The 12,211-nt window shown below is 50.5% G+C and overlaps 2 protein-coding genes across 2 annotated transcripts; one reads left to right on the forward strand and one right to left on the reverse strand.

Annotated features, from left to right (window-relative positions):
* Positions 1-242: 242 nt before the first annotated feature.
* Positions 243-2,190, forward strand: L3040_003234 (uncharacterized protein; the record flags this gene model as incomplete). The annotated part of the gene is made up of 2 exons (XM_007293747.2): positions 243-575; positions 676-2,190. 2 exons carry the CDS (start codon positions 243-245, stop codon positions 2,188-2,190), a joined length of 1,848 nt encoding a protein of 615 aa, XP_007293809.2.
* Positions 2,191-3,255: 1,065 nt separating this feature from the next.
* Positions 3,256-4,495, reverse strand: L3040_003235 (uncharacterized protein; the record flags this gene model as incomplete). The annotated part of the gene is made up of 3 exons (XM_007293746.2): positions 3,256-3,294; positions 3,344-3,396; positions 3,604-4,495. 3 exons carry the CDS (start codon positions 4,493-4,495, stop codon positions 3,256-3,258), a joined length of 984 nt encoding a protein of 327 aa, XP_007293808.2.
* Positions 4,496-12,211: the final 7,716 nt, after the last annotated feature.

The following is a 12,211-nucleotide window of genomic DNA, read 5'->3' on the forward strand; positions in this document are numbered from 1 at the left end:
CGGGGTTCTTTAGTAGCTCATGAGACAGACTTACGTCCTGTGAAAATTAATTGAGCAAGACTTCGCAACATGAACCAGCGGCGGTGAGTTCTGCACAGTCGGTGTTGGGTGAAGGCTGTCAAGTGCCCTGATCAGGCTGAGCTAAAATTCAAGGTCACTAGCGTCATTTCTCCCCCGGATTATTATTGCCGACCTGCTCGAGGCTGCAACATCAGTTTGCAACAAAGCACTTCACAACCAAAATGTCGACTCTTGCGGAAGAATTGCTGCAGGACTTCGAGGACTCTGGATCCGAAGGTGAGGGACAAAATGAAGGCCTCTTTCCCGACGACGAAGACACGAAGACTGGACTGAACGGCCACGCGACACACGCAGGCGCAAATGGCAGCATGGAGTTGGATGGCGACGAGGAGGAGGTAGACGAAGATGAGGATATGAGTGGCGTCGCCAACAATGGCCTTGATGTTGAAGACGAGGAGGAAACCAAGGCCAAGGTGGAGAAGATGGAGATGGGAGGCGTCGATGATGTGCGCAGTGTTGCGCGGCTGATGAAGACTTTGGAGCCAGTATTAGAGGTTAGTGCTTTTCATTTACCCCCTTCCACTAAATACATGAGACTTGAGGTTTACATCAATTCCTTTGCGCAATAGCCCTGACATGCAATCGGTCCTATAGAAAATTGCACATTTTCAATCGTTGCCTCCAGAGAAACAGACGACGTTCGTGGGCTCCATCGAGGACAATCCAGAGTACCATCTTTTGACGCAGTCAAACACTCTATCCACGTCTATCGACACGGAAATCATGATTGTCCATAAGTTCATACGCGATCATTACTCGGTTCGATTCCCTGAGCTGGAGACACTGGTTACGAATCCTCTGGACTACGCCAAAGTTGTGGCTATTATTGGGAATGGACCTATGGACGGGGATAGCATCAAGGCTCTTCAAACCTCCAAGACCAACCGACTAGGAGTCACCCTACGATCAGTCCTTGACGGACCATCAGTAATGATTGTCACAGTCGAAGCGACCACAACAAAAGGCCGAGAAATGACCCAGGTAGAGCTCGACCGAGTAAATATAGCCTGCGACATGAGTCTTGCTCTCGACAAAGCCAAGCGTACTCTAACAGACTACGTCCAATCTCGAATGAATCTCTTCGCCCCGAACCTCACAGCCCTGATTGGATCGTTGACAGCAGCCCAGCTCATTAACTTCGCCGGTGGTCTCACAGGCCTCGCCAAAACTCCCGCCTGCAACCTCGCCCCCTTGGGCTCCAAAAAGCAGTCCGGAACCGGCTTCGCAACCAATGTTGGAGTACGGCAACAAGGTTTCCTCTACCACTCGCCCATCATAAAGGGTATCCCTAACGATCTCAAACGCCAAGCAATGCGTATCGTCTCGGCAAAAGTCGTCCTCGCAGCACGAGTCGACCGAGTTCATAACTCGCGCGACGGCCGCACAGGTGAGGAGCTCAAAGCCGCCTGTCTAGAACGCCTGGAGAAGCTCACCGAGCCACCTCCGAACAAAGGTCAAAGAGCCCTTCCCACACCCGACGACAAACCAGCACGGAAGCGCGGTGGACGTAGAGCCCGAAAAGCGAAGGAGGCAACCGCCATGACTGATCTCCGGAAAGCACAGAACAGGATGACGTTTGGTAAGGAGGAGAAGGAGGTTGGATATGGAACGGGCGAGGGTACTAAGGGTATGGGCATGATTGGGCAATCGAACGATGGCCGCATTCGTAATTTGCAGGTCGATAAACGCACGGCTGCCAAGCTATCCGCAAAGAACAAGGGCTGGGGAGGCGCTACACCCGTCGGAGGCTCTGCCTCTTCTCTGCGCGGGTTCGGGCAAGGCGCAGGTGCCGGAATTGACCTTCGTGGCAAGGGTCTCCGGGCTTCAGGCGTGGGCTCGACAGTAGGTGCCGGGTCCGGTACCGCTTCGTCGCTGGCGTTCACACCGGTGCAAGGACTGGAGCTGGTAGACCCCAAGATGCAGGCGGAGATGAGCCGGAAGCGAAAGGCGGAGGAGGACAGATGGTTCAAGGGCGGGACCTTTACGCAGGTCGGTGGTGCGAGCGGAAGCGGGACCATGGGACCTCCGCCCCTGCCGCCGAACAAGAAAGTCGACACGGGCGCCGGGAAGGGAAACATGGCGCCGCCGCCACCGCCTCCGAAGAAATGAACAGGTTGCGTGTGGTGGAGCTGGGGTATGGGGAACGGGAGGGAGGGAGGGGTAAGAGGGAGGGGTTTCTGGCAGTGTGGCGCGGCGTTCAGGGCATGGCGTGGCATGGCATGGCATGGCATGGCATACGGAGGGCGTTTACTGACAATGCAGGCAGATATGTACGGGCTAGCTAGCTAGCTGGCTAACAGACAGGTAGACTTGGCTAGATGACCACTTCGTTCGCAGCAACCCATACATACACATATGCATATATACATACGCACATGCATACATACGGGCGTACTTACTGTAGGTAGGTCTGTAGGTGCCAAGGGCAAGGGCAAGGGGCTTCCTTCCTTCTTTCTTTCTTTTTTTCCTTCTTTCTTCTCTGTATGGTACAATACCATACCCGGACGCGTGCAGATAGATACGGAGTAGATAAAGTCGTTAGTTAGATTGATAGATAGATAGATCTTCGCCAAAGTCTATTCATTGCATTCATTCCATCCACTCACTCACTCACCCGCCAGCCAGCTAGCCAGCCACTCCGTCATCCATCATCTCCTTCTTTTATCTTCTGATCGGTACCGTGGCAGCATCATATTCAGTCATCATTTCTCTTCGTCCGGATGCCGATAACCGTGTCACACGCAGATTGGATAGCATGAGTTTGGAAGGGCCGTTGGGTAGATATTGCTGTGCATTATAGATATACGTTTTGTATATACTGTATACACCTTACAAATGATTGATTGGTAGATACCGAGCCAAGTGTCGGCTACGCTGCCAAGAAACGTCGTGACGGGAGATCATGCATGACCTGATCAAATCTGAACAAAGAATGGAAATCTTTTGTTGACCTCATTCTCTCTTTTAAAACTCCTCCCCAAATCTACATATAACAACAGTAGCTCGCAAGCTACGTACGAGTCGCAACTCATTGGAGGTATCACGTTTCTGGCCCTGTCCCAAAGATCCCAGCCGTGTATTTCTTGTATCCCACCAAAAGACCCAAACCTGTTCCCGCCTGAAAGCCTCAAAGCCGTCCACCCCAAGACCGTATAGTTCGTGATAACATCAAAGTCAGAGAGACAAGCGATGTTGGAGACCGCGCCGAGATATCTATATGATATAAGCCGGAGGTATTTCAACGCCACCCAGATTGTTCTACCTGATAAACGCCAGACAACCGAAAAATTGAAATTAGAGAGACACGCCATTTGCCTTGAGAAGATCAGTGCAATCTATATACAGCCCCGGGGCAGCATGACTGAGTGGAAGGATGTGTCGTAAGAGAAATCCGTGGATCTGACACGTCACCGGGTGTGGTCTGACGGAGCAATGGTTGCGGAAAAGATTCCCGAGCAGGTCAGGATCGGTAACGAGAGTCCGAGGCAATGGCAGCTAAAGCATCAAGGCCGCTTGACATACTATCGCGTCGGGAACTGATAGGCGACGCGTAGAAAGGCGGGGAGACTGCTCCGTATGGTGACATCGTCGGCGGTTGCTGGTACAGTGCAGGGTCCACAGGAAAGTCGACTGCAGAGCCGGTATTCCGGCTTGAAGGACGACTTCCCATGGATGACTTGCGCACGCCCGACGGCATCGTGAGAGTCCGCATGGCGGTGGACTTCTGCGCTGTCGAAGCACGGGAGCGTTCCTTTGTATGCGTCTCGAGATGTTGCTTCATATTGTCTCCGCGAGTGAACTTCTTCTGGCAGCCTTGCCAGGTGCAGGCGACTGATTTTTCCGCAGTGTGGATCTTGGAGTGGCGCGATGCGTGGCCGGAAGTGGTGAACGTCCTGTCGCAGTTGTGTGTGTCCTTATGGCGGCAAGGATATCTCTTCGGAGCTCGTTCTTGGGGAACACGACTCTGAGGATGATAATGGTCCTCGTCAAACATTCGAGGTTCGGGGTAGGACGTTCGACTCGAGTACCCATTGAGCGCTGGCAAGGCGTACAAGTGGCTCGGAGAGTACTCCTCCATACTCGGCAGCGCTTCGCGATAGTCAAAGTGGGCTTGGGCTTTGTTTCCGGGATATGACGGCGGCCTGCCAAATTCCTGAACCAAGTACGTCGGGGTGGTTGGCGAGCGCGCATCATTGTTGTTGTGGGAGTCGCAGGAATCTGCCCGGACCAGATCGGGTACAAGTGGAGAAGACGTCCGGCTTTGTGTAGAAGTGGCCGAATGTGATCGAGCCATATTGAAAGGGTCATAGGTTGCGAATGGGGAATGGTGAAGCGGCATATAGGCGGCCTCGTGCACCGCCGGCTCGTCGTTGAGGAGAGAGACCCGACGACCTGAACTATCGCGGGCGTGCATCTTGGGCCTCTCTGTCATGGTAGGGATTGACGACCGGTCCAGACCTTCGAGATACGAAGGGAGAGTGGGAGGTAAAGATTTTTTGATTTTTTTCTTTCCGAACGTAGACGCAGTGGCGAGATGTATATCTCGAGGACCGAGACAGTGGGTGTGTGTATGTGGTGGTGGTGGTGGTGATGATGCTGGTGATGGTGATGGTGGTGGTGATGGTGATGGTGATGGTGATGGTGATGGTGACGGTGATGGTGATACTGATACTGATACTGATACTGATACTGATACTGATATTGATGTGAAGAAGTCAAGATGCGAGGTGGCGAGGCAGAACAAAAGAAGGGGTGGGAGAGGTAGATGAAGATGGGATTGTGATGATGTTATGGCATTTGTGTGGAAAGGCGCTAAGTAGCCGGGGTAGCGAAGCTAAAGTCGAGCCAGGGGCCCACAGCTTTTACTTTGGGCTTTTTGCTTTGAGCAGGAGGGCCGAAGTGGATCAAAGTGGGTCAAAGTGGGTCGGGTGGGGTTTAGAGTTTGGGAGCAGTAGGGCTTCGGCTTTGGCTTTGGCTTTGGCTTTGGGGGGGGAGGAGGAGGTTAGAACTTAGGAGGTACGGTTTGGGTTGGGTAGGCTTGGTTTGATTAGACGACCGGAAATGTAATCCAAATTTAAGGAGAAAAAGGAAAGGAAGAAGAAGAAGAAGAAGAAGAAGAAGAAGAAGAAGAAGAAGAAGACGGGGAGAAAAAAAAAGGGATCAAGATATCAAGAACCAAGAGCGCAGGGCGGAGGCACGACCGGAGGGAGTACTGCAGCAATGACTGGCACGTCCAAGTACCTACTGTACTAGTACATCCATTGGCGGCCCTGTCAGTCGTTGCTTCCCTTCCCTCCCCTCCCTTCCTTCCTTCAGGAGACATTCTCCGCGCGAGACCCTGACTGGACAGGAGGGTGACTGGACTGGACGGTGATTGGACAGGAGGGTGACTGGGCAAGAGGGTGACTGGACTGGAGAAGCAGGCGGGCAGGCCTTCTTCGATGATGTGGGTGGCATTCGGAATCGGGACTATGCCACTTGAGACACGAAACACGGGAAACACGGGAACGACGTCGAGAATGGCATGGCATGGCATAGCATAGCACGACACGACAGGAAAGAGAAGTCGGTCGGTCGGTCGGTCGGTCGGTTGGTTGGTTGGTCGGTCGGTTGGTCGGTTGGTCGGCTGGTCGGTTGGTCGGTCATTGGTCCATAAGGCTGTTTTGATAGAGGAGGTTCCATAGGTACCTATCCATGTATATAAAATGTACCAGTATATAACATGTATATAAGCATGTATATAGCATGTATATATGTCTCTCTCTCTCTCTCTGTCGCTCTCTCTCGCTCTCTCTCGCTCTCTCTCCCCTTCTCTCTCTACATCTCAACCTACCTAGACATATTTCTATATATCTCTCGCTCTCTCCCTCCCTCCCTCCCCCCCTCCCTCTCTCCCCCCCCCTCCCCCTCACTGATCGACCCTTGATTGCACGCCACTCCCCTCCACCACATCATCGTCGTCGCTCTACTACTCTACTATACACCTACATACCTGGCTGTTGTTCTTTGCACGTTGTTGTGCCAGTTTTCCCTGTATGATAGATCGTAGTAAGCCAGACGTCACCTCATCTCCAAGTCCATTTCTTGGCGATCGGTTCCCGAGCTCACGGCCCTCGCCTCTCCTCCCTCACCTCCCTCAACCCCCTCAATCCCCCCTGCATCCGGCTGGCGGGCTTGCCATTGTCTCTTGGGCGTCTCTGGAAAATGCATGAATAAATGAATGCATGAATGAATGAATGAATGAATAAATGAATGGATGAATGAATCAATCAAGAACTAGAATGGGTTGGGAAATGCAGGCAAACAAAGAGCCCAGAAACCAGTCCAACAGTCAGCGTGGGCGGCGGCGGGCAGCGGAGTACCCTCCGGCTGCCTGTATGAGGACGATCTTTCGATCCCCGTCTTGTTGTTCGATCTACTCGTTCGCAGGGTCGGGGGCCTGGGCCCGGAGAGAGCTCCTCTCCCCAGTCCACACAGTCAGCAGCAGCTCTCAGCTCTCAGCTCTCAGCTCTCAGCTGTCAGGGTCCGGCTGGCCACCGCTGTAGCGCTGTAGCGCTGTAGCGCTGTAGCGCAAACAGCAGCGATCAGCGAGTAGTGGCTGTACCGTACGACTTTCGTTGGTGCGTTGCTTTGGATTTTTTCTTTTTCCGTTGGCTCGGTTACTCTCTCCGATGACTGTACGGATTAATATGGATTCAGGGTCCATGGATGGAAGGGAAAAGGGTTAGATCGGGTTAGCCTGACCGACCTACGGCAGCCGTGGGGGAAGAAAAGAGAAGGCAAAAAAAAAAAAAAAAAAAAAGAAAGAAAAAAAAAGAAAAAAAAAAAAGAATCGAGAAAGAAAGAAAATCGAGCGCCCCGCTGGCTGTGAGCACGGCGTTGCCTGTATCATACGAACTGTCCCGTACACAATGGTTGGGTGTGTTGATGCATTGCATTGCATTCCCATTCCCATTCCCATGCCCATTCCCATGCCCATTCCCATGCCCATTCCCAAGCCCATTCCCATCCCGTCCCATCATCGCTCGGCCATCTGATCCGGACCAATTCCTCTCTCCTCTCTCCTCTCTCCTCTTTCTCTACATCGGGAAAAGTTTCGATTCTCTCGATTGTCGAGGCATCAACAGTAACCCGCATCGCATCGCATCGCATCTCCCCCCCATGACCTCATCGCTCTGGGCCCCTCATTTAGAGTTTCCCACACCAGATCGAATTTTGAAGGAGGGATCGAGATTCACAGGGCAATCTTCAGTCGCCCGTTTGGAGAAGCGAAAGTCTAATGGAAGGCCTTACCGAGCCCAGCAGGGGAGGGGGGAGGGACCGGCCCAGGCTGGATGCCGGTCGAGAGTCAGTCGCGCAAATTGGCTGCGATGTGCAACAAAACCCTAATTTGGTGCTGAGGAGAAACGTCGGGGTAGCGACCAGCCTCGTTCGACCAATCACGGTGCCGGATGTGATGTAAACTTACTATATATAGTATATATAGCCTATATAGTACACATAGTATATATAGTATGTTCAGTATATATATACCATATCGTATATGAAGTATAACCATCCCCGTTCCCGTCCGGCCTTGTTTTCCGTACGCTAGTACTTTCTTCCGTCTTTCCCTTTCAAGATATCTTGACTGTCACATACTACGTACTACCTTACTACGTCGTATCCGTACCTAGTTGTACGACTAAATCGGGCGCATACGGTAAAGGTCGGTAAGGTAGGTAGGTAGGTAGGTAGGTAGGTAGGAGGTACCCAGGTAGGTATGCTCCGCCCGGCTCTCCACCTCCCACTCACACTTTCCGCGCGGGAACCAATCAACTCTCAAGGGGGTCCCCCGGAGACTCCTCCGCCTCCTCCTCCGCCTCCGCCTCCTGACAACTGAAGCCTGTCTTGCCTCAGGTTGGCCTGGCCCCCCCCCCAAGCAAAGCCGACACTTACCGGTATCACAAACACCAAATAGTACGTCGTAGGTAACATGATATGACAACCGCCGTGCCATGGTTGGGGAGGCCCCCCGCTCGCGAGCCCCTTCCCTTGACAGAGGCGGATTGCTGCCATAACCACATCAGATATGCCCGGCCCCTCTTTCTGATTCATCGTACTCGTACTACACACACACATACCCACCTACGGAACAGAGTACCGGTACCTAACCACGGGCGCCGGCCGGAGCTGGACATCCTAGCGAGGAAGAAGCGGCCGATCGATCCCCAAGTAGCATTCAATTATTTTTTTAAAAAAAAAAAAAAAATTGAACTCGGAAATGTTTAAAAAGAAAAAAAAAAAAGGTTAAAAAAAAAAGAAATGAACAAATTTCACTCAGAGAGTCAGACCGCGGGGAATCGGCTCGCGACCATCGGGGAAATCATAACCATGTACGTATCTCTTAATGGAAAGAAAAACGAATCGGCAATCTTATTTCTATTGCTCGAGACATCGGCATATTACTACGTACTACGTACGTGCGAATATTAGGGTATAGTACGGCAAAGTCATAGCGAGCATCGCCGGTGCGGTTGCGGGCGGTTGGCTCGTGGGTGTGGTGGGTACGGAACGGGAAGCTGCCAGCTCTGGCCTCTTTCTCGCTGGGGGACTAAAGAAGTGGGTAAATAGGGCAAGTATCGATATTCAAGGGCCGGAAGAAGTACGTAAATACAGCAAGTATCGTTATTCAAGAGGTGGAGGGCGCTTGCTGCTCTGTTCTCGAGACGGGTGGAATGAATGTCCCAGGACGAGGGAAAGACACGGATCACGTCTACGGATGTTGTGTTTGTTGATTGTAGGTTGACGACGGACTTGAATATATATGTGACGTTGTTCCATTGATTGATCGGGTTGGCTGCTACCCTTATAATTAGCGGTGATATAATATTTTTATAGAGCGGAAATACGATTTCTGAGCTAGCTAGACAAACTGATGGGTATAGTACCGGTAGGTATGTAATTAGAGTTAGAAGAAGAAGCGAAAAGGATAAACGAGAAAGGGGGGGGGGGGGTAGGGGGGGGTTTGAATTTCAAGATGATAACAATATCAACAATAATAATGCCAATTAGGTAATTCCCTTCCAGAGTCCGATCTCGATGAGATCGACGATGTATCAAGGTGTCCCTATCCAGGTCCCTACCTCTCCATCCGTCCTCTCGTCCATTTCTGATCTGTTTCTGATCTCCGTCGACCCATTTATGGTTAGGATAGGTTGGGTTGGGTTAGGTTAGTTTAGCTGGCTATCGAGTTTAACCCCGTCGATCGATAACTTGGCATGTCATATCATACACCCCACGCCCGCAGCTGAGAAAAAAGATCGAGAGGTGGGAAGTTTAAAAAAAAAAAAAAAAAAACTACCTTCAGCGAAACCTTGACGTACGTAGCACTTACTACGTACGTAGTAGTAGTAGTAGTTAGTACCTGCCTACGGATCCGGCCAGAGATTCCCCATGCCTACCTACTCGACATTAGTAGCACAGTAGGTAGAGCATGGACATTACTAGTAGGAGAGCATGGACGTGAGGAGAAGCATGGATCTCAGGAGAGCATGGACATGAGCAGGAGAAGCATGGACGACAAATGAGGAAGGAGAGCATGATTTTCTGCACGCCTCAACACCCCAAAGGTGAATGAATGATTGACGCTCGCTCTGTGCCAGCCGGCGTTTCCCTAGTGCGCGTCACGTAAGATAGGTAAATAGGTCGGCGAGCCGGGCTGCATGTAACCGGTAGTAGCAATGAATGAAACGAACGGCCTTGTGGAAACCCATAACCCGTACCGGTACCGCTCGACGTACGGTACGGTACGGTACCCCATTCCGGGAAACCAGCCATGCCTCTCCGCGCGAGCGAACCTAAAATTCAAGCTAAAGCGGAGAGCAAATAGTAGTAAGTAGAAGAGGCGCAAAAGCCGTTTTAAGATACGTGTCGAGGTATAGTACCTACTACTAGGTACTACAGTTACCTACTACAGTTACCTACTGTACTACGTATGCGGAATCATCATGGATCCACCATGTTCGAGGCACGAAAAAAAAAAAGCATAAGAGGGAAAATCTCTCGCCTGGGGGAGACGTTGACGGCCCCGAATAAGGATATTTCCGAGGTTTCCTCATATCGGAAAAGCTTGGCACCTCCACGGCGGTGCTGCACCGGTACTGTCCCCCCCCCCCCCCCCCCCAAAATCCTAAGGATGGCTGGCACGAGACGAGCCAGAACACAGCAAGGGAAAAAGTCACCACGCCGAAGTCTCCCTCCCTCTCCGTCCCAGCAGGTATAGAGTTGCGTTTATGCGTAGAGAGCTAATTCCTTGTTGGGTTGGGGTGAGGGAAGGGGGGGGGGGGGGTTATCAGCAGAAAAAAAAAAAAAAAAAAAAAAAAAAAAGGAAAAAGAAGAGAAAAGAAGAGAAAAAAAATAGAAGACAAAAAAGAAGAAGAAGAAGAAGAAGAAGAAAAACCCACACGTGTCAGCCTCTGCGTCAGGATACCCTACCCTACACTTGCCTACTTTTCCCAGCCAAACCGACCCCCCCTGTCGGGATCTAGATTCCTTGAGGATATCCTTATCACGTTGAACATCGTATCGTGATATTAATATGGGCACCCCAAAATAATAATAACGATAGTAATAATAGTAGTAGTAGTAGTAGTAGTAGTAGTAGTAGCAGTAATACTCGTCTCCTGGCAGAAATCAAGGATATTTACGAAGGTACGTACCTAGGTAGGTACAACGTAGTATCCTCAACAATTCAGTATCCTTACCTATATCATGGAAGGTTTCACTGCGCCTACCTAGTAGGTACCTGAACCCGGGACTGCTCACTCAGCAAGCAGCGAGACGACAACGAGGACGAGGAGCTGAGAGGGGATGATTTTATTGGGTTATTTTATTTGATTTGATTTGATTTCGTTTCATTTCATTTACTTGTGTTATGTATTTATTTTTGTTTTTTTTTGTTGTTGTTTTTTCGTGTGAAAGAGAGGAAGAGGGTGGGATGGATCCAGGTTGGATGGATGATGGATGATGGGTCGGTAGTGGTTTGTCGATTTACAGGCAAGCGCAACATCTCGATTTGATAGGTAGGTAGGTAGGTAGGTAGGTATGTCGTCGTATCGTACCGGTATCGCCCCCCCCCCTTCTTCAACGGAGTCGAGTTGTAGATCCATAGTTAATATTAGGGGTTAAGAACGGGCATAGTTAATATTAGGGGTCAAGGACGGGCTATCAGGTTGGAAATGGGTATATTGGTTGTACGGATATTGGTTCTTTCGGGTAGGGAACCTAGGTTAGGATTTGAAAAACGGAAAACGAAAACTCTCTCTCTCCCTTTTGGACAATACGGTAGGTATCGCTCTGTGTAGGTAGCTCTTCCATGAGATGGCACAGGACACATAGGCATGCGCTGAGTCGACCTCGGGATCTTCTTCATCTTCATTCTTGAATCTGAGGTGATTCGTTCGGAGAAGGAAGATCCAAGGATCAAGAGTGAAGAGTTGAATAGCGTCTAGAGTATATATATATATATACATATATATCACTCGTTCAGTTCCGGGGGATTCCAAAAGAGCGATAGCTGGGTAGAGAGTACATATCTATTTCATCATTCTTGAATATCGTCGATATTAAAAAATATATTACCATTTTAGTTCTGGGGGATTTCCAAGAGATGGTTGGGTGGAGATGTATCCCGTTTGCCATTACTGCAAAAGGAGTAAAGATCGTCGCCATCTCGAGACCAGGTGTCGGGTCCTCGGCTTTCCATGTTTTAATAGGTGCGGATGTCTCTCCCCCTCTCATTCTTGTTTTTTTTTTTTTTCCTGCTGGATACAACATATATTCCCAGACATTTGCATCCGTCGTTTTCAGAGATTGCTCGCTGTCATGAGAAGTTTCGCCAAGGGATGTTGTACGATGACAATGCTTCAGCTATTCTCCGTTGTGGCCAAGCTTGCTGTAAGTACCTGGAGTCCTGTATCCCATCTCATCGCCACTGCTCTATCTCGGAAATCGTTATGGTATACTACGCCCTGAGAGGTACTATCAATGATAAACACACGCTCAGTCGAAACTCCCCAATGCCGCAATATCAGCCTGGAAATTCTAAGCGAGGCAAACAACATGCACCATCCTGCTTTGATTGATAGCG

This window comes from Drepanopeziza brunnea, assembly GCF_022702325.1.
Source record: "Drepanopeziza brunnea f. sp. 'multigermtubi' strain 214-2 chromosome Unknown ctg4, whole genome shotgun sequence".
Classification (NCBI taxonomy): Eukaryota; Fungi; Ascomycota; class Leotiomycetes; order Helotiales; family Drepanopezizaceae; genus Drepanopeziza; species Drepanopeziza brunnea.